The sequence below is a fragment of the Phocoena phocoena genome, chromosome 1 (assembly GCF_963924675.1).
Source record: "Phocoena phocoena chromosome 1, mPhoPho1.1, whole genome shotgun sequence".
Taxonomy (NCBI): domain Eukaryota; kingdom Metazoa; phylum Chordata; class Mammalia; order Artiodactyla; family Phocoenidae; genus Phocoena; species Phocoena phocoena.
In genome coordinates, this window is record NC_089219.1 from 143,500,095 (window position 1) to 143,527,347 (window position 27,253).

Here is a 27,253-nt window from a genome sequence, read left to right on the forward strand (position 1 = left end):
GGACGAATGCTGAGTAGCTTAATATTACTGAAGGGTTACCCAACCATAGAGGCCATCTGGCAAAGGACAATTTAAAATATAAACGATAGTATTTGTCAAGGTTTACACATCAATCTGAACTGGAAGTCAAGAGCAAATTATCTTTTACTAGCTCATGTCCTGGAAAACATCTTTACCCCGATTCAAGGACACAAGGACTTGTTCCAAAGTTTGTGGAATTGATATGGCTCATGATGCCTGCATATTTTCAAAACCCTGTCATCCGTAAATGAGCTGGAAAATACCACATACTTGTATCCCTGCTGATGGGATTTAATGGGTACACACGATGTGCGAAGCGCTGGCTGGACATATTATATGCCTACATAATCTTCATGACCCATATTCCAAATCACGTCTTTTAATATAACTGAATACATTCACTAAATCTAGTAATATCGGTTGTTAAAACATTTTTACTATTATAAGAGGCTGGTGAAGTTAGCAAGAAATGGTACCAATGTTCATAGTATATTTGTACTTAGGAATCATTTTTACAGAAAACAAAGGTGAATTTTTTAATAGAAAAGATGCCATATTTTAATAGAAGACCACCATTTATCAGAATGCATACCAAAATACTACAACAAATTGGTCTTCAACAGAAACAGCACAATGACAGAAAACTTGATATGCTACACCTCTGAGGAGTCTGCAACCAGGCTAATCGGAAATCAACACACAACTCCCACTACCCCACACACAAATATGTACAGGTTATATAAGCCAAGATTTAGAAAACACATTGGAAGAGGAGGGACACACCCACATACGTATTTGTGCGCATGTTTTCCTTGAACACATATAACATTGTTTTCTTTTGTTTTACTCAACTCAAAGAAATTCTTGATCTAAAATTATTTTATGCTTAACACTATACCAAGGAAATACCATAAAGCAAGTTTACATTTTCCTGGGAGCTGTTTGTTGCAAGTAAAAAATGTGTTGCAATTTTTTAGTGTAAAAGTCCGTATAAAAACAGGAGTTGTTACATAGTGCTTGCCAGTTGTGTTAACGTTACCAGAAAGCTTTATACAGGACTATTATACATTACAGAAGAGGAATATCAATGAAGAGGTAATCAGTGCTTCCAAACTTTTCTAACTGTTATACAGGGGCGATCTAAAGAGTCCAACATATTTAGATTTATAAGGAATAGTTTTCTTCCCTCTGATAATGTGCTCCCTTAATAAAGAAAAACCCCACAGACACACTGCCTTCTACTCAACTACAGCCACCTTCCAGGGGTGCTGACACACAAGGGCTCTTCTACTGGACCCTACAGTTCTCACTGCCCTTGGACTCGGGGCCAGCTTCTGGGCTGGGAGCCAGCCGGCCTTGCTTGGCCCTCAGGCCCTCCCTGGGGCTGTCAGCCGAACTTCTCTCAGGAAGGTTACTGATGGAGAGAGATCTGGTGGTGGGTTCTCGGAGGGCAGTGCCTGAATCCACTGGGCTCTGTTGAGTAACCTTGACCTGCAACACAAGCGTCGTTGTTAGGGGTTTAAATCACATTCACATTTCTACAGCACGAAAAATCAAGCACTTAGATCACCAAATTTGAAGTTAAATTCTTCTTCTAGGAGTTGTACACAGTTTTACTATTTCTTCTTCCCCGAAAACAGGCCCCCATCTAACAGAGAAGCTAGAGAAAAGAGTCGGACACAATCTCTGACCAGCCAGCCGCCTTGCAAGCTTCCCTTGACACCTCTGACGGCCGCAAACTCACTCCCAAGGCCAGTGTGACATTCTCAGGTCAGAAGGTACGCTCTTTGAGGGCAAAGACTATGTCCTCTTTACCTTTGCATGCATAGTGCCCAGAATATGCCTACCTGGCAAACACTCAATATTTGCCTAAATAAGAACCCAAAGCAGCTTCCATTTATCTTAACTGAGCCCCTGCTGTCATTCAAATGAACGTATTCCAAACGGGTAATACCACCTTCACAGAGTAGAAGCTTTACTTACAACATTTAAAAGACCTAGAACCTCTTCCTCACATACCAGCATTTTAATCATTCCCCTTACATGGCTGTTTCATTCCCATATTTGGTTTATGGCAGAAGGGCAGCTATCTAAAAATAAAGTCCAGAAAAAAGTAAATTCCCTTTCTGATGTCCTGCCTTTTAAGAGAAAGAGGGAATCTCAAAAATGCGAGACTTTAAGAAGGAGATGAAAGGGCAGGGTAGCTGGTAAAGTCGAGATATTTTTGAGGTTTCCATGGTAGCAAAAAAAGATATGGGGTCGGGAAAGAGAAAGAAGAGCACGACAGAGGAAGCACAGAAAAAACGTCACTTAACCAAAGTGAAAGGCAAGAGGAGACAATTCAGGTAGGAAGATTTGTAAAAGAGAAAGAGGAAGGACTCTTAACAAGGGTGCTCAGCACAAACGTGCTCAGTACCAAGCCTGATAAGGGCTATGGAACACGTCACTCCCTGCGCAACGGACTGCCGGTGACCTCCTTCTGAAGCAGTAAGAAGAAAGAATGGAAATTATTTCCCCGTTTATATTCTTTCCATAGGAAGTACGTGGTCTTAAAAGGCAGCTAAATACTCTTCATTACAGAAAACATAGTAAATCTGGCCGACAGATCAGATCCCTGGAAAGCTTGCCTCTACCTCAGAGGATGTGCAGGACATTTAAAAGGAGCAGCCTTGAAGAATTAGGGCTTAATGGAAAATTACTGTCCATGGAAAGTTGAAGGAAAAAAAACCAGAGTTTTACTGGCACTCCTTTTTCTTTTCCTCTTTTTTTTTTTTTAAAGTAGAAAGTGATACAAAAACACACTTCCCTTGAACCCAACAGCTGCAGGAGAATCAAACCTTTAGATTCACCATTAAAAGCAGGGGGATGGAGAGATCAAGCTAGGGAAAGAGAATTTAAGCTACTCAATTCCTGAAACCCAATTAAATAGCCAAAGCCCACCCTTTGGCCTCCCCCTCTAGACTCAATTTCTTTGATTCTGAATTGACGAAACTGTAGCCGGTGATCAGAGTTTACACTATGGATTTGATCCTCATGTTGGTTAGTTAGCCTCAGACTCACCCATAACTAGATGAGGTCGGACTTACCAGGTACTTAAGCTATTAAGTGCACCCATACCCTGACTGTCTTACAAACTGTGTCTGCAGCCACAGTGGGGAGAGGGCAGGTATGCAAATGGCTCATTGGAAATGAATCTCATTAGTAGGAAAAATAGCTAAGACCCCACGAAACTGCTGACCGACTCTGTGGTGACGGCCTCACCATCATCTTCTACAATCAGTGGACGGTCCTCTGGAGCTGACTACCAACCCTAGGTTCAGATCAAGTTTACACACAATCACAACTCCCTCGTTCCCAGCAAACTGGGAGCTCTGGGCTTATTTACCCCAGAGACATAACAGAGAGTGATCCTCATCTAATCTGCATTTTACCCATGTTCCCCTTTGAACTTGTCAGATGTCACTAAAGGTTCCATTAAACGATCTAGGAAATCTCTCGACACTCAGCCAGTGACTTCAGGCAAAGGCTCATAATCCCAAGTTTCTAAGCAACTGCTTTAGGAAACGACACCTTGCTCTCTCTTTTTTCAAACTGAATGATGAAATATGCTCAACAAATGAGGCAAGCATTTTATAAGGTGATTCAGAAAATGCTGAATTAAATTAAAAATCAATAGGCTGGGACTTCTCTGGTGGCGCAGTGGTTGAGAATCCGCCTGCCAACGCAGGGGGCACGGGTTCGATCCCTGGTCCAGGAAGATCCCACACGCCGCGGAGCAACGAAGCCTATACACCACAACTACTGAGCCTGTGCTCTAGAGCCCGTGAGCCACAACTACTGAGCCCGCGTGCCGCAACTACTGAAGCCCGTGCGCCTAGAGCCCATGCTCCACAGCAAGAGAAGCCACCGCAATGAGAAGCCTGCGCGCCGCAACGAAGAGTAGCCCCCGCTCACCGCAACTAGAGAAAGCCCGCACGCAGCAACGAAGACCCAACGCAGCCAAAGATCAATAAAATAAATTTATATATATTAAAAAAAAAAAAAATCAATAGACCGGGTTTCAAAGGCTTACATCTAATCATGAAGTCCCCTATAACCTTCTTTCAAGAGGAACCACCCTCCATTCATGTGCACAAGTGCACAAAATTGCTTAGCAATTCATAACCACTGGTGCCTACTGCAGCCTGTAGCTAAAGCAAGCACACAAGTCTGCAGGCGGCCATGGTTATTGCTCTGTCCTCAGCAGATGCGACAGCAGCGTGGAGAGCAGGCCCCCTAGCGTGCAAAGCTCTCCTTCTTAGATAGTAAGTCTAAACTCCACATGGAAACTGCTTTAAATAACATCAATTCCTCATAAAAGAAGGGAGAAATGACCCATATGATGATTTCATGAGGTGATTTCCTAACACACCTTTAAACATCTATTATTGCAATCACTTCAGGACATCCACAGCTCCATTCATTCAACAAATATCTCTATTAGACATGAGGACACAGGTAAACTGTAAACATACCCAGGAACATCACAGAAGTCATACTGGAACTCAGAAGGCAGATATTTAGGCGAGTAATTACAGTAAAGTGAGCTGCCGTGAAATAGCAGGAGGTACAGGGTACTACCTCTGTATCATGATTTCCTGTTTTAAAAGAGCCAAATACTTCATTTCAGGAATTAGCTTGCGGTTAATAGCTTTAGTCAAACCTGGAAGCTTCACTCTTTAAAGGTGCTAGTTACTTTATGGAAAAGAAGCTGTTCTTATTGTCCCTTGGAAAGTCAGGACCTACTCCAGTGTACTCTTCAGTGTTCTATTGCTACCAGCATCCAAGAGTTAAATCCAAATGTGAGTGAGTGAGTGAGTGAGTGAGGAAAAAAAAAAAAAAAAAAAGATAAAAAGGTGGGTGGAGGGGTGGGGATGGGGAAGAAATTTGCACAAAACAGTAGAATATTTCTAATACAAGTCATGAATGGGCCCATTTTAATAAGTGAAAGAAAACCTCAGACCCTTCTTCCTCACTCCTGAGTTAATCAAATTTTTATTATAATGTAAGTTATGAACAAACTTAATAGTAGGCATAAATTCCTTAATCCTTAAAGCCCTTATACATCAACATAGCAAACATGTGCGTATACGTTCTTGCTTTGATGCAGCTAATCACCAGTGTCTTTGTATTTGGTGTCTAAAATCCTCCTGAGAAGCATGCCTGCCCACTTAAGAATTACTACATTACACAGATAGGGTTACTACACTTTCAAAGCTTTGTTGGCTGGTTCAAGGTAATCATTGAATACTTAAACTCTGACAAGTAAGCAATCAAAGTAAAATCACGACATTAAAAAAAAAAAAATCTGTGAGCCATTCTAGAAACTTCCAACAAGATTCCTGCAATCCCTAGTTTGAGAAACAATGGGAAAAGATTAAGACTGGAGCTGAGAGAGAGAGTAGGTGTTAAGTTTGGGCAGGTTCAATCTTCGTAAGTCTTACTTTCTTTCTCCTTTTATAATACTACTTACTAGGAGAGTACAATAAAATAAGAAAATAAAACTTGAGTTCCATAAAATACATATACTTTGCATACATAAGTGGTAGATGCTGGTATGGATTATTGTAACGGGACAAAGATCTGTGAAGCAAATATCCTCTATGCTTTAAATAACGTGACTGGGCTGTTGAAGGTGCAGAGAGGTCCCTAAGATCCCAGCCCTCCCTACCCTCAACAATCAAACTAGAGACATCCATAAACAGAGCTACTTTCTCCAGATATCTACTGAAATATGTGCTTTTTGTAGAAAGTAAAGGAATAATAAAACACAAAGAGTCAGCAGCTGGGGGGCAGACGGGTGAGAGGGAAACCTGTGAAGCAAGCGATGACCAGTACCCATGCCAAATCCTTCGATGGTACTGCCCGAAACTTTCTTACAGACCCTCTGAGCTCTGATCTAACAACGCCAATTCCCGCCAAACGATTTACAAGTGGCCCGCTGGGTCAAGGACAAGATTGTGCGGCAGGGTAACGTGATGTTTATCCTCGCATCTGTTCGCGACTTTCCTCACCACTGACTTCTTTATATCCCAGGGGGAAGGTCAGACTTTGAAGAGCTCCTGAGTCAGAGGGCGCAGTGTCAAACCCTTGCCCAGATAATGCTGTCACTTCCTGGATTTCAAACGGTAGATACATGTTCACAGTGGTTTACCTTTTGTGATCTGCTGCCACCAGCTGTTGGTTTGGAGGTCTCAGCGAGATTTTCTTTGTTGAGACTTAGGGGGGATGGTGCTAACCTCTGTGCAGCAAGGCGGGGGCTGGTCCTTGTCACCATGGTTGTTCTCCGCAGGATGTATGGGCTAGTCTTTCCTGTTGGGATGTCGGCAAACCCTAAAGGCAAAAAGCTGCCTGTCAACACTGCTGGCTCCAATTCTATCTACGGTGGGAGTACTACTCACTAGGTAAAGTCTGAACAAGGATAAGGGTGACTCTGAAAACACTTTCTCCTAGCCACAGTGGACAATGGACACGCTTTATTCATAGTTACCCTGGAGTCATCAAATTGAATAAATCACTAACAGGTTTTTTTCTTATTAGAAACCTAAGAAACCACGTGGGGAAAATAACATTAAACAGAAAAAATTTTTCCTGCTTCTTTTATGTGGATGTCTTAACTCGCACTTTTCTAAGAAGAACACACCAGCAGGCCTTCCTGAAAGATTTGGATTAGAGGAGGAAACAACGGGTGAAATGGAAAGGAAAGAGATAAAAGAAAAGGTCTGCTCTTGTTGAAAGGAGGAAAATGTGAAATGGTAGCAGCTACTTGAGGTAACTACTCTCAGGCAGAAAAACTATGTGGGAGGAGAGATTTGACCTTGCTCTGCACTCATCATCTCCTTCCACAGAGGGAACTGACAGGACCTGTGATGACTGAGAGGTGAAGGGCAATGCCAAGAATACTTAAAGAAAGCATGTCACACACAGCATTAAAGTAACTACAGTAACTACAGCAGCATGTGGTTTTGCTTTGTTTTTAACCCTTTAACTACAAATAAAAAACAGAAACGAGAAAGAGATAGCTAACTATTTAGGGGTTTGATTTCCTAAAGCCTAGAGTTACTCAGAGCAGTGCTTCTCAAACTATCTATGGCAAAAAATTGGTTTTGATATTTTGCGGGGGAGGGGTGGGAAGTAATTTCCCATCTGCTGTGGAATGATACTTTTGTATAGTACAATAAGAATGGATCTAATAGAGAACTGATTATGTGCTTGAATGTTGCAACAATAGCAAAGGGCTATGAAAATTTCAAACTCTTACTCTTGATTTCTATACATTGTTTTGATCATGGAGCAGTAACAAAAGTTCCTAGACTGGCCCCAATCTCTGGGCCGCACTTGGAGCACCAGTGGGTTTCAAAAAAAAAAAGCGGTAAGTGGCTTCAGCCAGGGGTCCAGCATCAGGGGTCACACAGGACTGAAGGTGGGAAAGCTCGAAGGGTGTCTTTGACTTGGGGATTTTTCAACGCAGAAATGCCAATTTCTAAACAGGTTTTTGACAGCCATTTTTCAAATCTCCTAGTACTTTTGGTACTGTGACATGAGTAATTAGATCTTAGCCATTCTCTCATGACAGAAAAGAAAGTATATACCTTACCAATTTAACAGTGGACTATTGCTTCTGAAGGTCAACGAGTACTGTTACACAATAACCTAAAAAATAAATGCTTCTGTCTTTTTGTATGTGAATTTTTATGAGCACTTTCAAAAGAACACAAATACTTTTTGAATTATGAGTACCTTTCTTTACAACTTCTGGAAGTCCCTCTGGCTCAGGCTCAGCGTCTTCTGCATCCTCTGCAGGATGAATACCACTTTTGACTGCTTTCCTGCTTTTTTTAGAAAATTTCTCTGGTGTAGAAGGTGTGGTTTCTCCCCCATCCTCCCGAATCCCACCGGACCTTTGCCTCTTGCCTGAAGCTTTATTTTGGCCAGATGATAACTTCTTTTCAGTAGCAGAAGGGACTGGGGATGGTCCTGGAACAACTGAATTCAGCGAAGGAGAACTTCGAAGATTAAGTTTAGATTGTTGTGAACTCAGACGGGCAACCTGTGTTTCTAACATCTCTTTGGCTTTCTCTAATTTCTCATGGCTTATAAGCAGGGAACAGTATTTATCCAGGTATTCGTCTGCCTCCTTGGTTTTTTCTTCAAGGGTTTCTTTCAATTCTTTCATCTCGGTCATTAATTCATCAACATTAGCATCCACAACAGTACCTGTCAAAAATAAAGCGACACATCATTTGTAACTTGACGCTTCTCTGATTAACACTGGGCATCAGCAAGCAGATAACCTTAGACTTGCTTCTTGATTTTTATTTTTAGGAAGAGTGGCAGACGGTCTATCTGTATACGTTCTTATAGTTCTTGTTTGGGAGGGATCATATCAACATACATATTCTACTGAGTTACATACTTATTGGGATAGCTTAAACATAACCCACCAAAATCTCAAACTCATATTTCAGCCAATCCATCAAACCTTCTTGTAGTTATCATATGACATCAAATGAATTAATTTATTACATCCCCGATTTTCCCGTCCGTCCTTTCTATTGTAAGGGAATGAACAGTAAAAGTCGAAAGAGAATATAAAGTCACTGCTGTAATGGCTTTGGGAGATAGGAAAGGGCCAGTGACGAGACAAGGCCAAAGAGGTTCTGAAAACCATTTGGAGGCAATGGAGGATCTGATGGACAAGGGCTTGAGGGATACTATAAGGGAAGAGGTCTCAGTAACTTATAGCTGCCTGGTTGGCACTGATTCCACTAGAGACACTCCCTGGAGCCCCAATCCATTCTGAGTACTCTTCTCAGGAGGCAAGACTGTTGACCTCCCACCCGTGCCAATTTATATATGGTCCAAAAGAGGCACTTATACTATGCTTGCCATCATCTATCCACACAGAAAAAGCATTCCACTCTGGGGGCATACGTGGAGAAAAGTGGCAGGAAGAGTTGTCATTTCTTTTTTATTTCACCTCCATACCCAAAAATATAGCCCCCAACCCTTCCATTTAGTTGACCCACCAGGATGGGCCAAGGACAACCAGAATCAGCTGTTTATAAATTACCAATGCCAGCTCACATGCCAGTCTTCCTTTACATTAGAACTACATCATGGACATCCACATGAAAAACTCTTCTTGGAAAGGCTCATTAGCAGAAAGGGCTACCAGTTTTTTGTATGTTTTATAGAACAGAAGATGCAATAATTCTGTTTTTAAAATGCAGGCTTCATTCTGAATCCTATTAATGACCCCAAGCTAAGCACAAAATTCTGAAATTGGAAAATGCTGAAAACGGCTAACTGCTGAAAATCAGCATGCAGTCATAGAACAGAGCACTAACGACACTTCCCATGCAGACACACCGTAAATGTATGATTCACTAGTGGAAAACAGTCTGGGTTCACTGATGTACCCAGTTAACACCGACCTGCTTTCTGTTTCTCTTGCGCAGCTTCAAGATGAGATACCTCTTTCTGCAACATCTCCTTTTCTTCTTCCAGCTGTTTACAGGATTTGATCAACAACTTTATTTTCCCCTGGGCACGATCGTTTTCCTTCTTCAACTTATCTGCATATTTTAGATTTTCCATCTACAAAACAGAAGTAATTCCACTTAAAACCTCGAATTGCTTTTCATAAGCATATGGAAAAATAATAAGATATAATTAAGAATCATGTGCTGTAAATCTAAGAACTAATATCTTCAAAACAATTCATCTTCTCTGCGCAGTGTCCTAAGTCCCCCCAGTAGACACTGTGGTTTTGTCACTCCCTTTCTTAGTGTCAGCAAGCATCAGTCACAGTTCTTAACATAATGTCCTATTAAGTAGCCCACTATGTCTGTGTTTATCCAATAGGAATCACACCGGGAGGTAGGGGCCAAGGGTCCATGCACTTATTCTTGGTAGGTCAAACACTCTAGATGACAGAATTGTTCCCTTTTGTGATCTGTGCTATTGCACAATTTCAATACCTAAGATGGCATTTGTTTCGTCACACCAATTGACACTACCAATGGCTCACAACACAAATTTAAGGCCAAATGATATTATGGTTTACAATACAAATTTAAATTTTACAGCAGCTCAAACAAAAAGTGAATAGAATGGTGGCAGACTTATGTCATCAAGCACTTCTCAGTAGAACATGTTCACAGTTCCTTAAGCACAACTGCAAGATCAAAAAAAAAAAAGATCTGAAAATGATTTCCAGGCAAAACTTGACTTGAACAGATATGAAGGAATTTATTCCTTTATTTATCCCACCTTGAAAAATATTCATACATTTTGCTGTAGAAATATGAATTTGATTATGAAGCATTACCCCAAGATTCTGATGGGACATTATGTAATATGTGGCATATGCATTGTATTATGCAATATCTAAGAAACGCAGAATTGTAAAACAATCTAGCTCTAAGAGTTTCTGATAAGAGATCATGAACATATAAAGGCAGACCAAACTATTAAAAAAAAAAAAAAGAAGAACCTGAGCATCGCATTCATGTTAAAGTAGATTTCATTCTTCGCACATTTCACCTTGAAATAATTTATTAGCAATGTAAATCTGCGCTTTCAGAACTTTCTATTTCTGATTCCAACAGTAATTGGATTAGAGATAGATTTAATTCAATTTCAACAATGCTGGGACTTCCCTGGTGGTCCAGTGGGTAGCCCTCCACGCTCCCAATGCAGGGGGCCTGGGTTCGATCCCTGGTCAGGGAACTAGATTCCACATGCATGCCACAACTAAGAAGCCCGCATGCCGCAACTAAGAAGTCCACATGCCACACCTAAAGATCTTGCATGTTGCCACGAAGATCCCACATGCCATAACTAAGACCCAGCGCAGCCAAAATAAATAAATAAATAAGTAAATAAATAAAGCAATGCTTATCAACTTCTACTTCATTAAAATTATATAAGATTTGTATAGACTCAACTAACAGTGTACCATTTTGTACACGGCATATATATAAATAGACGTTCCCCACAGTACAACTGTCGAAGATTAAAAAAAAGGAGAAAGTGAGTAAATTAAAACTTAGACCTGAAGCTACTTCTGTCTTGTTATTAAACCTAACATCTCTCATTTTGTAGCAACAGGACATTATTGATCATTAATGTTATTTTGCACTTAGTTTGTATTTTACTGGTATATTTCCTTCACCTTGATCATTGTATAAGAGCTGTAAACATAAGAAATCTATACCTAGTTTTCTGACCTTTACTGAAAAATATTTATTTTCCACGTTCATATTGTACATTCTGGATGGTATTCGTTTTATGAAAAGAATTTTGTGGGTATCAAAACAGCCTCCCTCTCCAGGTAGAATTGCTGTAGCACCTTCTACAGTCTCACAATACTGAGATGAGGGCTCACCTTCTTTTTTTTATAAAGAAAAAAGTTTTATGGTCCTTGCAGGGAAAAGAAAAGGAGAACATACACATACGTGTACCTGACCAAGTGCTTGATCTCCCCATAAGCCATGGTAAAGTGGGTTTGGTGACAGCAGTGAACCTGAAGACCAGTCATGCAAGACTTTCACCACCAAATTATTATTATCCACACCTGGAGGGGCCTGCCCTGATCTGTTATTGGCTTGCTCTTCATATCCATCTCAAGAAGTCTCTGACATCCTCTACTCTGAAAGGATTCACCGAGCAATGAATGAAGTTTATTCAAGCTATGGAACTGCAGGCTATCCTCTAATTTTTAAAAACAACTCAGCAGACAAGTGATGAATGGTATTATTTATGATAACAAAAAATTTTTTTCATGAAAATTAAAATGAAAGCACTTAATTTCATACTGTTAAAACCACTGTTAGACGTATGAACCGTTCTAAGTCATGAAGTAATGATAAGTGAACATACCTTGGTTTTCTTCAATTCTTCTAAAATCTCAGTGGTCACTTTCAGAGAATTATTGAGTTCTTCTTTACTGGACTTTAAGAGGTCTATCTCCACCTTCTGGGAGCTGAGACATTCTTCCTTAGAAGTTAATTTCTCTCGATATGTCTGGATTTCCATTTCATACTAGGGCAGAAAAATGTTACTTTAGCCAGGAGGCTCAGGTGAAAATATTGTAAAGAAAACAAACAAAAAAGAAAACTGCTGATCCGGGGACCATTTCAAATGGTCTTTGCAACTCCCTTACTATTCTACTCCAAGACGTAAATGTATTTTTAAAAAACTCAAGTCATAAAATAAGACAAGTAACTGGTGGAAAGATAGGGAACTTAATAGGATGGGATGTTCATAGGATTATACATCATAATAATAATGCAGAACACTGACCTTCTTGGAAAAAATGCCTCATCACCATGGTCAACACACTCTCTCCAGTTCCCCCAGTCACCAGACCACACATTTTTACCTGTTTGTTTATATCCAGAAGCAAAGCCTGGTGTTTCTTTTCAGCTTCCTGAAGCCGTAGCTGATATTCAGCTATTTCTTCTCTCATCTTCCCTTGCTTTTCCATCTGGTCTTTGTGTACACAATCCAAACTCTTCTTCAGTTCACCGTTTTCTAGAATGAGCTCCTTCAGCTGACCCTAATGAGAAAAATAATAAAATCATGGGAAGATAATTAAGAGCCTGGATATATATATCAATATCTAGAAAATACTGAATACTGAGTACTGGATATATATATCTATATCTAGAAAATACTGAATACCGTCTTGCCTGTAATAGTTTACAGACAAGACAATCTATATAGAATTAGTGCTATAAATCCTTAGCAATGTGCAGTCAACACTCTGTTTCCCCAGATTTCACATTCACTGATTCAACCAACTACAGAACAAAAATATTCCAAAACACAAATTCCAGAAATTTCTAAAAAGCCAAACTTGAGTTTGCTGTGTACCAGCGACTTTTTACACAGCATTAACATTGTATTTACAACTATTTAGGTAGTATTAGGTATTTTAAGTAATGTAGAGATGACTTAAAGTATACAGGAGGATGTGTGCAGGTGATATGCAAACACTATGCCATTTTATATAAGGGATTTGAGCATCTGCGGATTTTGGAATCTGGGGAGGGCCTGGAACCAATGCCCCGTGGATACCAAGGGATGACTGTATTCACTTTAAATGGTGATTTCACCTCCAGTGGCAATTTCCTTTGCTCCAGCCCAAGGTTACATCCACGGGGAACACAGAGTCTCTGAAACCTGGACTTCGCTACTAAAACACTCTGGACCAAACCCTCCTAGGCTCCCAGGCTCACTTATTTAAGTACTTCTAGTGCAGTAATTTCTTGACCTCATTAGCAGCATCACCACCACCTTCACACTCAAGCCCCTCCAGACTTACGTTTTCTTCCTTGGCCAGCTTAGATTCCATCTTCTATCAGTTTAAGAATTTCCCTCCAAAGGCCCCCCACTCTTCTGCCCTTCTCTCCCTTCACTGTGCAGGACTATCAAAACTGCAGCCCTAGGGCTTCCCTGGTGGCGCAGTGGTTGAGAGTCCGCCTGCCGATGCAGGGGACACGGGTTTGTGCCCCGGTCCGGGAGGATCCCACATGCCGCGGAGCGGCTGCGCCCGTGAGCCATGGCCGCTGAGCCTGCGCGTCCGGAGCCTGTGCTCCGCAACGGGAGAAGCCACAACAGTGAGAGGCCCGTGTACCGCAAACAAAACAAAACAAAACAAAACTGCAGCCCTAGAGGTATCTGGCTTCTCCGTACCTGACCCCAAATAGCTGTTTCTATACGTGTTTATATACATGCTGTGTCCACTTCCTCAGCAACCGTTCACCCTCAACCCACTCCAACCTGCTTTCATCCCAGCTCCTCCTGAAATGGCTTTTCACGGCATCGTTAAGCTCCATGTTGCAAATCCCAGGAGCACTCCTCAGCCCTCATCTCATTCGACCTCCAGGTAGAATGTGCTGCCGCTGATCACTCCTTCGGTCTTGAGACAGCCTCCATGTGTGGCTTCTAGAACATGACACTCTCCTGGTTTGCCTCATCTTGTCTTCTCAGTTTCTTTGCTGGTTCTTCCTCACCCTACATGCTGGAGGGCATCTGGGCTAGGCCCTGAGCCATCTTCTCTTCTCCATCTATGTTTTCTACCATTCCCATAATTTTTTAAACACTACCTATATTCTGAACTAGCCCAATTCATGTATCCACCCTAAACGTTTCCTTCAATCTCCAACCTCATGTATTTGGTGTCACTTTAGATTCTACTCTAGTTCTTTACCAAGGCTTCCTACCGCTCCAACCTTCTTTCCTATTATTTTCCATCTGACTCCAGACACAATGGCTTCCTTTCCATTTCTAAAATGTACAAAGATTTTTCTAATTTCAGAGATTCTACCACTCTGCTCTCTAGACCTAGAAGGCTTCTTCGTCTGCCCTGTTCTCCACGTGGCTGACGCCTTGCCTTGCACGTGACATTCTCTGACCACGCCATCTAAATTAGGTTCTTCCTTACCCCACACTCCACTTCCCAAATATTCTGCAGTGAAGAATCTTGTTTCCTTTATAGCACTTAACAGTTTATGATTATTTGATATATTTCCTATTTAATGATTTATTGTATGTCAAGATGGTAAGTTCTATGGGTGCAGGAAGAACCACAGGACAGCTATCACCCTCTATTCTATCCTCTGACCCTAGCCGTGTTTATAGAATGAATAAAGCCATTGCAGACCAACAAACTCATATGTATGGCCTTGAGGCTGAACACCTAGCTTTCCTTTTTAGTAGAGCCTATAAATGAAAGACAAATAACAATATACTTGAGATACTCCCAAGCTGCTCAGTACCAAAGGAGATTTTAGCAGATGCAGGACTCAAATATCATCCATAGGAACTCCTTCCACACAGCATTGCCGGAAAATTCCATGAGCCAATTCTTGAGATTAAATGCCAAAGCTTTTCAATGTTCATTAGATTAAATACCACATTTAAAGAAAAGCACTAACTTCCCCAACTCCTTATACAGGCCATTACAATTATCGTTTCAACTTTTTGTGATTACTCTGGGTCATAATCACAATTATATTTTGCTGTCCTTTTCTGAGAATTACTTAGGGATGAAGTTGCACAAGGACTACATGAATATAGGAGTGTTTACCATTTGCATGCATGGTAGCTGCTACCTAAGACTTGGTGTTAAAGAGATTCAGGAGAAAGCGCATGAATCAGCAATGTGTATTAGGGGACCAGCAGTGGGAGTGGCAGCCCAAACGCTATAGTTCTGCCACAACCTGCCCTAAAGTAGCACCCCAAGACTGCTCCAACTTTACATCTTACTATGACTTTCTTTCTGTTACTTTGTTAGTTCTTTGCAAGATCAGTGCATTTGTCTCTAGCAAGTTCTGGCTTGTAATCTGTGGCAGGCTAGGACAACAGCCTACTGAAAGCAGCATGAAATCCATTTCTGGTATGCATTAATGTAGTTACAAGGGTCATCTTCTATGAAAAAAATATTTGGGCTCCATGACAGGTATTTTCATGTGTTCAGGGGCCTCGCCTGACTCCTTCCGGGCTCATGACAGTGCTGGATGGCGAAAATTACTGCAGGTCTGATGGTGACATGAGCTTGGGTTACTCTTTTCAAAAGCTAAAAAAAAAGTTTAGTACATTACAGAAGGTCTTAACAAAAACAAACAAGGAGAGAGCACACAAGAATTATCAGAGTGTAATGAATCTGTCACAGAGAAACTTACTTTTCCGCTCTTCATTTCTTCCGACACTAATTTTAAATCTTCAGTTAGCCTGTTTTTCTCCCTACTAAATTCTTCTTTCAGCTCCGTCGTTTTCTGTACCATCGCAAGCATTTCCTTCTGCAGCTCAGTTTCCTTCACAGTCATTGTGTTTACCTGAAATTTCCTCTTCGTTAGGATCTGCTTATGGTTGTCTGTTTGATCAAATTAATCACTCTTATATGGCATATTCACGACATTCGCTTTAGCCTCCAATAATAAAATAAAACCCAGCTAGTTCTCCCTTTACTAATCCACTCAACTAATATTCTCAAAACCTACTGGTAAGCTTACCTTTTCTTCTCTGCAAGATTTAATAAAAGAAAACAATAAGGAAAGGAATGACAAAGAAAGATAATATTACCAAGTCTTAAAATCCTTCATAGAAGTAAAGATTTGAATTAAACTTAAATATCAGAGATTGTATGAGGCAGTGACTTCATCTATCAGCTCTTGGATCTCTTGCTAATTCTCCAATGCCATGCTAAAATGCAAGAAACATGAATATGATTCATTAAAACCAGTTAAAGCAGTATTGTTTACATTCGTCCCTATATCAGATTGAAACAGCCTGGTATAGTTTGTCTGTCTCCACCCATAACTGCCATACAAAAACTTGAAATTCTTGGAAAATACAGAGGTATGATTGATTGTATTTTCTGGACAGTCTCTTAATATTTGTCCAGTAAAAACTTAATTTGAAGGAATCACTTTCCTAGGTCAGTAAGTATAGGGCAAAAACGTAATTTTTCTTTAATATTTGAGCTTCCAGATGGCAGATTTTCCCCTTTAAACATCAGCTAACAGAACAGGAGACTGCCCGAAGAGAAGGTACAAAAGAGGGGCTGAAATCACAAAATCCCCAGGACATGCCCCGGGAGCCACGAGGGTTCTATCAGTTACAATTGTATCAGTATCTTTAATAGTTCTTTCTCCTAAAGGCAAAAAAAAAGGCAGGGCAGCAGCAAAGGGGATCCCTACTGATTCGAACTGATATCTGTTATACTCTCTACAGCAGTGGTTCTCAACTGGGTATGGGTATGGGGGCTACTATTCTGATGTACTGTGAGAAAGGAACCATGCACAACCCAAAAGCTTCTGCCCTGTCCAGGTGCCACAGTGAAAACCATGCCAATCCGTACCGGTGCCCCATGGAAGTGTGTGCCAAAGCAAAGGGTCACCACTGCTGGAGCCAACTCAATGTCCCCACAATTCAAGACCCCAAAAGCCTTTACAAAGTTTGGTCCAATACTGCAAAAGCTGTCCAGAAGGAAAGAGAATTCACACAGTGGTTGACCCTCCCGCATGACAACACATTCAAATGTACAGAGATAAAGCCACTTACTTTTTCAACAAAGGACAGTTTTTCCATTTTTGTCAATTGAAGCTCTTTCTCCAGATCCTTGGAAGAATTCTGCAGAGCTTCTAAGGTGTCTTGCAAAGTGTCATTTTTGGATTGCAGCACCTGGGTCTTCTGCTCCAATTCCACCATCAGATTTTCCAGTTTTGTTCTTTGCTCCTCCCAAAGTTGCTGTTCTCCTTCCATCTGGGACAGTTTAGAGACCAGCTGCTCTTGGTCTTGAATATGATTTTTTAGTATCCTGATTTCTTCATCCTTTTTCTCTAGTTTCTGTTTGCCATCTTCTACTTCTTGAATGAGGCCATTCACAGAAGACTGCAAAAGCATGTAATTACTTTTGGCCTCGTCAAGGCCCTGTAGCAGTTGAGCCTTCTCATGTTCAAGGGAATCTACCTGACTACTCAGGCTCTGTTCTTCTACCTTCCAGGTCTCCTGGTCATCACACAAGGCTGCTACTTTCTCACTTAGCTCTTTCAATTGTGTCTGCAGTATCTCCACCACAGCTTTAGATTCTTCTTTCATCTGTTCTTTTTCTTGCTCTTTTTCTTGCAATAGATTTTCAAATGAAGAGTTTAATGTTTCTAATTCAGACACTCGACCTTGCTCTTTTTGTAATTCTTTCGTCAGATCTTCTTTTTCTGACCTTGTATTGACAAGATCTAACTCCAAAGCTCTCAGATTTGGGGCCATCGCCTCTATTTTTGCTTTCAGGGTCTCTACCTCTGCTTTGGACTTCTCAGCCTCAAGAATCACATGCTCTTGGTTTTTTCCTGATACCTCTAGTTCTCTTTCAAGGTTCTCAACTGTATCCTTAAGCAAAGCTGCCTGATGCTCACTTTCCTTCAGTTTTTCTGAGATATGGAGCTGCTTCCTTTCATTAGTATCTAGGTGGACTTTCAGCTTTCCAATGTTATTTCTCAGCTGATGTACTTCCTGCACTGGGGAGTCCAGACTCTGTTCTTCCGCCTTCCAGGTCTCCTGGTCATCACACAAGGCTGCTACTTCCTCACTTAGCTCTTTCAATTGTGTTTGCAGTATCTCCACCACAGCTTTAGATTCTTCTTTCATCTGTATTTTCTCTCGCTCCTTTTCTTCTAATACATTTTTCAATGAAGAGAGTAACGTGTGTAATTCAGACACCTGACCTTGTTTTTCTTGTAGTTGTTTCACCAGATTTTCTTTTTCGGACCGTATGGTGACAAGGTCTAAATCTAAAGCTTTCAGGCTTTCAGTCATCAATTCCATTTGTGTTTTTAGGGTCTCCACCTCTGCTTTGGAATTCTCAGCATCCAGAATCACCAGCTCTTGGTTTTCTTCTGCCATATGCAATTCCCTTTCAAGGGTCTCAACTTTATCCTGAAGCGAGTCGTTCCTACGCTCGCTTTCTTTCAGTTTCTCTGAGATGTGGAGCTGCTTCTTTTCATCAGCCTCAATGCGGACCCTAAGTTTCTCAATGCCTTTTCTCAGCTGGTGCACTTCCTCCTGCGTTGAGCTCAGCCTCACCGCGACCTCGCCTTTCTCCATCAGTGCAGCCTCCAAGGCCTCGGTGACGGTCAGCTTTTCATGCTCCAATTCACTCAGTTTGGTCTGCAGGCTCTCGGATTCCCTTACGAGTGATTCTGTCTCTTTATTCAGTTGTCTGATTTGGTTTTCCAGCTCACTTCTTACCAAAGACAGTGCCTGAGAGTCCTTTTCCAAACTCTGCAGCTGCTCTTGGAGATGTAGATACTCATCTTGATGAGATTCGAGCTCTTGTATTTTCTCCTTCATCTTTTCAGACCTCTGATCCAGCTCTTGATTTTCTTTTGACAAAGTATCTAATTCTCCACGAAGCTGGTCTCTCTCACTTGTGACCACCAAGAGTTCTTCCTCAAGACAGTTTATAACTTTCTGGTTATTTTCATTGTCTTTTTCTAAAAACAGCTTCTCTGTTTGAACTACCTCTAAGTTGGCTTCCGCAGAGAGGGCGTGATGCTCTGTGCTTCCTCTCTCAGCTTTCATCCTCTGCAGCTCATTTTCCACACTGAGACATCTCTCTCTCCAGTTGTCAGCCACCTCGGCTACCTCATCTTCAATACCTTCATGTGACAATTTATCTGTGCCCATTTCTAAGTTAGAAGTGAGGCCTCTCGAACTTTCTACTCTCTGGTTATCACGAGAAAAGGATTCCAATTTTTCACTGAAATCTGACTTTTCTTTCTTAAGTTCCTCAACAATTTTTTCCAATTCTATACATGCTTCAATCTTGGTAGTTAGTTGTACTTCCTGTAAATTGAGTTTTGAGTCTAACTCTTTGATTTCGTTTAGCAAGCTTTCAACTTTTTGGTCACGTTCCTTTATGCCATGAAGTAATCTCAAATTCTCATTTGATGTCTCTTTTACCTGCAGTTGGAGAGTCTGAATGGTTACCTGATTCTCCAGAAAATCCATAGGTACCGAAGCATCAGGACCAGAAAGTGACAATTCAGAAATGCATTCTGAACAGCCCTGGGTTGTGTCTTCCACTGGGGTCCTATGACTGGTTTCTGGGGACTGCTCCCTGGACCACTCTCCTATAAGTTTGATTGCACTGGTCTCAGTTATTTTCTCCATCTCTAGACTGAGGTCCTGCTGAACATCTTTTTCACAAATCTGATGAATCTCATGCTTTGGTGTCCTCTCTTTAGTTTCTGAAGTATAGTCTTCCAATTCTCTTATTTCACAGCTATCGTCTCCACCCCGAATAGCCTGTAGTTGTAAGATATAATGAGAAGCCACTTTATTTTTCAAGAAGAATCAAAATAGAATAAATAGGCTGAATTATAGTATTATTTTTGAGAAAGTGGCTACTTGCTTCTGCTAAACACATCTCTTCAAAGGGCATTCTTCCCACCAAATTCACCTCTCTCCATCGAAATATTCAACACAATTAAACAAACATTCAGTGAGTGTTCTCTGTGGGCAAGGTACTGGGTATTTATCATGAACACAAACCCTTCAGGGTCAGTTACGTGATCATCTAAATTGTGATGTAGTTACATTTCAAAATTTTTTTCTTGCTAGCAATATTGTAGGTAACCTAAATATGAAATTTTCTTTGGGATTATCAAATAAGAGGCTAACAAATTCCACATAAAATGGTCGGCTTCCATCTTCAGCATTTATGATATTCTTCGATAAGAGAAGGCAGTAGGGTTTCATGACCAGATTCCCAGCCCAAGGACTTAATCACAGATCCAGCACTTACTATATTCTTGGATAAATCACATGTTTGAACCTCACTTTCTCTTCTCTGTAAAATAGGGATCTGCTACTTTGACTACAACTGCTGTCACCTCTCACCTGCCCTCCCTACCTTACAGAGGTAGAGGGAGGGAATTAAGTGAGTCTCATTGTCTGTACGCCATTACTAGTTTAGCTGGTAGACTAGAAAAGAGAAAGGTGTAAGTAACCGAACAATTTCATATTCTGTAAAGAAAGAAATGTCTCTTTGAATGACTGATATCAAATCAGAGATTTGATATCCAAATTTGTACCAAGCAAATTGTCAGAAAAGTATTCAGAAATACATAATAAACTCCAATATTTAGGTTCACAACTATAACTCTAACATTAAAAAGTCTGAAAAAGGCAAAAGAGGTTAAAATTCATATCACCTTACCATTCCTAAGTTCCAATTTGATATTTAATGTGCTTTATTAACTCACAAAGAGTGAAAACACACAAACGTCCTGAAGAACATGTTCTGACACTGTAACATGATTTTCTCCAGGAGTCTTTAAAAAACATCTTTAGTAATGTCCAATATAATAGTGTTTAAAGATAATCATGATAGAAATTTACTCCTCAAATAAAGTTGACTCACTTTCCTAAAGTTCTGGTTTATTTCTTCAAAGCTTTGGTATATTCTGTTCTTATGTCCTTGAACCCTAAAAATATTTTAGTTTAGATTTAATTTCGATTTCAATTCAACAAACATTGATTGCGTGCCCACTAGGCACTCGATTAGAGAAATAGCATGTCAGTCCCACATACTTACATCGTCTATGTCGGTGCCAAGCAGAGACCGAGAGCTTAAGTCCAGACCTTGAAGCTGGAGTCGCGCTACTTCGAGCTCAAGAGTAAGGTGTTCCGTGTGTTTCTTTTCTGCCGCCAACTTGGACTCCATCTCTGCTGTCACACTTGTCAGCTTCTGCTGCCACTGCTCCTTTTCTGACAAATACTGCTTCCTGAGACAGTCAAGCTCTTCCCTTGAAGAACTTAGTAACCGTTCGAGTTCTTCGATTTCCTTATTTTTCGTAATCCCTTGACTTTCAATTTTCTCTTCTAGCTTCTTGAAGGACTGCAGGTACATCTGAGAGACGGTCTCAAGTTCTTCAACGCTCCTCAGCAGGACAGAGGGGATTTCTCTCTCAGTCAGATTCTCCTCCTCCAGACTACTGCAAGAGACCTTCTCTACACTGGACTGGTTTGCCAAAACAGTCCTGTCTAAATTATTCAAAAGGGATGTTTCTCCCATATGCTCTAAAACATCTTTGTAAAAAGAGGATTCTATTGCATTACCAGGGCTGTCAGTCACACCAGAGAGTGACAAGGACAGAAAATGCTTCTCCCCGGGTCCTGGCATCACCTCCTTTACCAAGTCACCTTGAGAGTTTCTCAGACTCATGGACAAGACTGAATTTTCAGCCTTTAACGTGTCAATGTAGGACTGTAGCTCTGACATCTTAGAGCTCATCTGGCAGTGCTGATCGTGTAAAATTTTGTGTTCACTCTGTAAAGATGAGAATTTCTCCTGTAATTCAGCAAAGTGCATGCGAACTTCTTTGTTTGACACTGTCAAGTGCTCATAGGAATTACTGTCATCCAAAGGATTTAAGGACACAGACGTCTGCTCATCTTGCTGTTCACCAAATTCACTTTCTGGCGTTTCTTTCACGAACTCACCTTGGAGAAGTCCATTTTCGCCATTTAATATTTTAACCTCATTTACTAGTTTCCCTACCTCTTCTGCCATTTTGCTAGTTGCTGTGACACATTCTGATCTTGAGTCGTTCAGCTCAGATATGAGTTCAAGCTTTTCCACCTGCAATGCCTCACACATCTTCTCTAACTCGTCCAGCTTGTTCATTGCCGTCTGTAGAGAGCACTGCAGGTGGGCATTGTCCTGCTGACTTGCTGATAACTCGTGAAGCACCGAAACGTATTTTTCCTCTGGATCTATTTCAAAGTTTCCAAGGCCACTAATATCTCGTGACTGAATGCCTTGTTGCACATCTCCAGTTTCTAATTCTCCTCCAGTTTGTAATTCGTGCTGTAGGTACTCCTCCTTCTCACTCTCCTGAAGTTTTAATTCCATGTTTCTCACTTTAGTTTCTCCTTGTGCCAGTTGCGCGTTATAACTGTCTAGAGAAGCATCTTTAACTTCAAGGTCCATCGGAAGTTGAACGTGACGTGTATTTATCTTCCTCTCTGCTACTTTCACAGAGTCTTGAATTGGTTCCAATTCTAGATGCTGATGCTCATGTTTCGTCTTCATTAATTCCATCAGGTGCTCCTTCTCTTGTAATAAGGCATTAACTTCCTGTTGCATCTTACTTTGTTCTTCCTTTAAAGTCATGATTTCTTGCTTTAAGCTGTCAGCCTCCCTCTTGGAATTGCTTTGGATATCTGTAACCTCAGATCTCAGGGCTTGCTGCATTGTCTCCAACTCTAGTATTAAACTCTGGTTTCTTTCTTCAGCTAATGCTAATTGTGATACAAATGCTTGGTGTTCCCTTGCAAATGTTTCCTTTAGCTGTCCCAATTCATTTTTTCTATCTTCACAAACACTCGTGCATTCATTCAGCAAGCATTCTAATTTAGAGTTCTTTTCCTGCTCTGCTTTATATTTTTCACTAAGATCCCGAAATGCGTTTCCCGTTTCTTCGCATCTTTGGAGCAAAGTAAGTCTTTCTTGTTTGTACTGGTCAGATAACTCTGAAATGCTTTTGTCTCTTTCATCTATACAGTTTGAAAAACTCTCAGTTTTCTGGAGCAAGTTCATCTTCTCTTGGGTTAAGGTTGCATTAATTTCCTTGAGAGTCCCATTCTCTTGGGTCAGCTCTTCAATGTCCTTTTTATCAAGAGAAATGATGGAACTCATTTCCTTTTTCTCCAAGCTCAGAGTTTCAGACAAAAGTTGTAGATCCTTTAGAGATTCCTGAAGTAAATGGTTGCTCTTTTTTAATTCTTGAATCTCTGCCTGCTCAGTTTCTAACTTTTCATTCAAAAGTTGCAACTCTCTTTCCTTGCTCTCCAAGGCAGCTAAAGTTTCAACAACAACATTCTGATGAACAGAAGTGTCTTCTTGTAACTTACTAATTCGTTGACTTGTTTCAGCCACAAAACTTTGATGCATCTGTTCTGCTTTCATGAGATTTTCTTCAATTTCTCCTTTGATTTGCACCAATTCTTCACACTGCTTTTGCAGATCTGAGTTCATCTGCTTTTGAGACTCTAATGAAAATTCAAGAGAAACGACTCTGTTTTGTAACATGGATGAGCTTTTAGGACTGTGGTCTGTTTCTAAATGGCATTCGCTCCTTTCTGAAGGCACGCTTTCTTGTTCTTCAATTATATTTGCAAAGGAATTATTCACTGCAGACTGCTGTTCAAATGCCAAAAGACTTCTCTGATGAGACTCACTTGTCACCGCAGAGGAATCTCTGGATTTTAGCAGATCCCTGAGGCTCTCAGATTCAGCGTGCAAGTCTTGGTAACGCTGGTTTTTGTCCATTATTTCACTTGACAGTGACTGAAGCTTATCTTCTAGATCTTCAACTTGCCTGGTAAGCTGAGAAATTTTCAAACACATATTTTCTATTTCCTTCTCATGTTTCTGATCTGAGAACTCGGCTTTCTGTTGTAGTTCTCCATAAGCTTGCTTCTGTGTCTCTGCCTCTGCAGTCTTGCTGTCTATCACATTGTGAAGGTTCCTGATCTCGACAGTCAGATTTTCTCTTTCCATCTCCAATGTTCTTACCCTCTCATTGTATTCGTGACTTTTTATTTGTTGTGTCTTAAGACAGGTTTCCAAGTGATTAATTTTACTCTGCAAGCTTTCCTTTTCTGATTCCATCTGATTTAAAAGTTGTTCATTTTCACTTTTCCAGCGAGAAAACAGAGTTTTCTCTTCTTTCAATTCTTCATATTCTTTCTTCTTTAATTCCAAAGCACTCAATAAAGCTTCGGACTCTCTCTCTGTTTGGCTTAACTTTTCATTCAGTTGTTCAATGTGATGTTCCCTTTTCTTCAAAAGGTCTTGAGAACAATCTCGCTGCTTTTCCAGATCAGCCAGGGCAAGCTTCAGTTTCTCTAAAGTCAAGGAATTCTCTTGCTGATTGATTTTTTCTTGAAGATCTCTTAACATGGTTTCCTGAGAAGTATTCTTAGCTATTAAAAAAGATATTTTTTAAGTTGTCATGATTTTAATAAATATTTATTCTACAAGAATTCTAAACTCTCAAAAAAAAAAACCCAAACAAACTAACAGCTTCTCAAGTCCTGTACAAACTGGCATTACTGCCTGCATACCTCCTTGAAAACAGATTGCCTGATAATTATCTAAGCTTATATAAAGACAATGGAAAATGGTCCTTTTCAGGATGGCAGTACATTTGTTTATCTCCTTTCTCAGCAGCTTAAGAAAGTGTTGTTGTATAAAATACCAAGGGATTATTTTCCTAAGCACATGAAACTTTCTTTTATTCTTTTTCCTTGTATGTGTTTATGTATATGCATATTTTTGCCCTTTGGAAATACTTATTCAAGGAGAGAAAAGTGTGACAAGAGCAGCACTAAAATGGAAATATCTCAGGAATACTATGGAGTATTCCAGATTTCTCAGAAAAGTAAATAACGTCTTCGCCATTTTAGCCAAAAAATCCATAGGATCAGGCATAAGTACTAGAGTATAAAGTGTTACAGGGAATTATACTCAATATTTTGTAATAACTTATAAGGGGAAAAAATCTGAAAAAGGGATATATGTGTGTGTGTGTGTGTGTGTGTGTGTGTGTATAAAACACAGTCATTGGGCTTCCCTGGTGGCGCAATGGTTGAGAGTCTGCCTGTGGATGCAGGGGACGCGGGTTTGTGCCCCAGTCCGGGAAGATCCCACATGCCGCGGAGCAGCTGGGCCCGTGAGCCATGGCCGCTGAGCTTGCGTGTCTGGAGTCTGTGCTCCACAACGGGAGAGGCCACAACAGTGAGGCCCGCGTACAGCAAAAAAAAAAAAAAAAACAAAAAAAAACAAAAACCACAGTCACTGTGCTGTACACCTGAAACTGACATGTAAATCAACTATACTTCAAGTAATATATATATATATCTTAATAGTATATGGTGCTATATATTAGTAACTCTCGAGGCCTACGTGTGAGTATCACTGGGAAGCAATATCCCCCCACATCCCGGCCCCTCACAGTGAGGGTGGTGCCTGTGAAGATGAGAATCATCAGGAAGATGTCACAAACTCCATTACCACCTGTCCTCTGCCTAAAAACTCCCCTCTGCCCACTGGCCCCTGCTAGTTGAGAATAACCACACTGCTTTCATTCAACAATGATGGGAAGGCTTCCCAAGTATGTTGAAGAAGAATAAAAGTTGTGAATCTCAATAGTAGATGAAAAAGTAGCATGTATTATAAACTCAGATGTAACTAGAAATCATTCCTATTTTTAGCCCCCTAATCTCAGTCTACATACTGAGCGTGGAAAGCTGGTAGAGATAGCGCCACAGGGGATATCAGTCCACTTCGCGTGTGAGGACCTCAAACAATGATACTGGTGACCAACACTGAAAAACACCCTAACCCTTTCTTTTCCTATAGTTTTCTTTAAAAAAGGCTGAAGATTGACATTTCTACCTCCTGCCATGGAAAAACTGAAAGCTGTCTTAGGGAGACTGGAATTTAAAAAAGAAAACAGTCACAGAGAAGTGTGACACCCATTCCACAAGTCAGGTTAAAAGAAATCCAAGATGTGCAAATACCTCAGGGGAGAACATAAATGTAAGGAAAGACTCATTCACATTTATATATACATAAATGTGAAATGAACAGTGGATTCATTTGGTGTATACAGCATCATTCTATGGCTATACAGAGAATAAGGAAATAAAATCATTCAGTCAAGTAAGCCATCCCAAAACAATGGTCACTAAGGGCTGGGAAAACATGCATTTAACATAGGATTTTCCATTATAAGGGAAATGGTGATGGGTGAGAAGATGTGCCGTCTGGATGTAACTAACAAACACACTTGAGACACAAAATAGCACTGAGGCGAGAGACAGCCCCAACAATTTACTTTTGTGTGGAAAATATTTACCCTTCTGGTTTCAAAGTGCTGAAAACCAGGCATCTGGGGACTCAGTGTGTTCCAATAAAAAAAAAAAAGTCCAACTATCACTCTGGAAACGAAAAAGTGGAAAAGCAAAAACTTTTTCCACATCAACTGCAGACATCTCTCTGGGAGAAGATATGGAAAAATTCAAAGCTTCTAATGATATCCATCCTCCCTCATGGGAACATTAGCCTAGAGAAAGAACTCAAAAACGCTACATTTACTCACCCCTCATTTCTTCTGCAAAGTTCTGGCTCTGACTCAAACGCTGCTTGGCCTTCTTCAGTTCTTCCTCCAGGTGGCAAAATTCTCTGGCCCTTTGCTCAGACTGACTCTTAAGGAGGCTGTTTTCCCTCTTCATTTCCTAAAGCACAGGTTTAGTTAGTTATCACCCAAGCAGATGCTCAAGCAACTCAGGACTTCTGCCTTGGTGAGGGTCCCTAATGGGACTGTGTGTGTATCTCACTAGGGGAGGAATCACACTTTCCCTTTGAGCAATGAAGTTACATAGTTTTACTTCAATAAAATGATTTTATAAATAGAAGTCAAAAGCACAGAATCCAAAATGGATGATAATCTTTTTACTTCGAGAAATATATTTTTTGAACTTTCTGGATGTCCCTATGGTTGTGAAAGTGTTCGTTCATAAGGAAAAGCCTATTTACAAGCTCCCCCAAAGCACAAATGCTCCAAGTCCCCATCACACCTGAATGATCAAATATATCTTTGCGGGCTTC

At 40.6% G+C, this 27,253-nt stretch overlaps 1 protein-coding gene across 1 annotated transcript in view; it reads right to left on the minus strand.

Moving 5' to 3' along the window:
• Window positions 1-534: 534 nt before the first annotated feature.
• Window positions 535-27,253, minus strand: part of CENPF (centromere protein F) — a 59,112-nt gene continuing 32,393 nt past the window's right edge. The window contains exons 11-20 of the mRNA XM_065880293.1: window positions 26,745-26,880; window positions 21,170-24,564; window positions 17,137-19,878; window positions 15,756-15,908; window positions 12,449-12,625; window positions 11,947-12,108; window positions 9,498-9,660; window positions 7,801-8,277; window positions 6,215-6,393; window positions 535-1,512 (exon numbers count right to left, since the gene is read on the minus strand). Coding sequence (XP_065736365.1) covers window positions 1,309-1,512; window positions 6,215-6,393; window positions 7,801-8,277; window positions 9,498-9,660; window positions 11,947-12,108; window positions 12,449-12,625; window positions 15,756-15,908; window positions 17,137-19,878; window positions 21,170-24,564; window positions 26,745-26,880 — 7,788 coding nt within the window. The 3' untranslated portion in view covers window positions 535-1,308. The remainder of the gene's footprint in view (window positions 1,513-6,214; window positions 6,394-7,800; window positions 8,278-9,497; window positions 9,661-11,946; window positions 12,109-12,448; window positions 12,626-15,755; window positions 15,909-17,136; window positions 19,879-21,169; window positions 24,565-26,744; window positions 26,881-27,253) is intronic.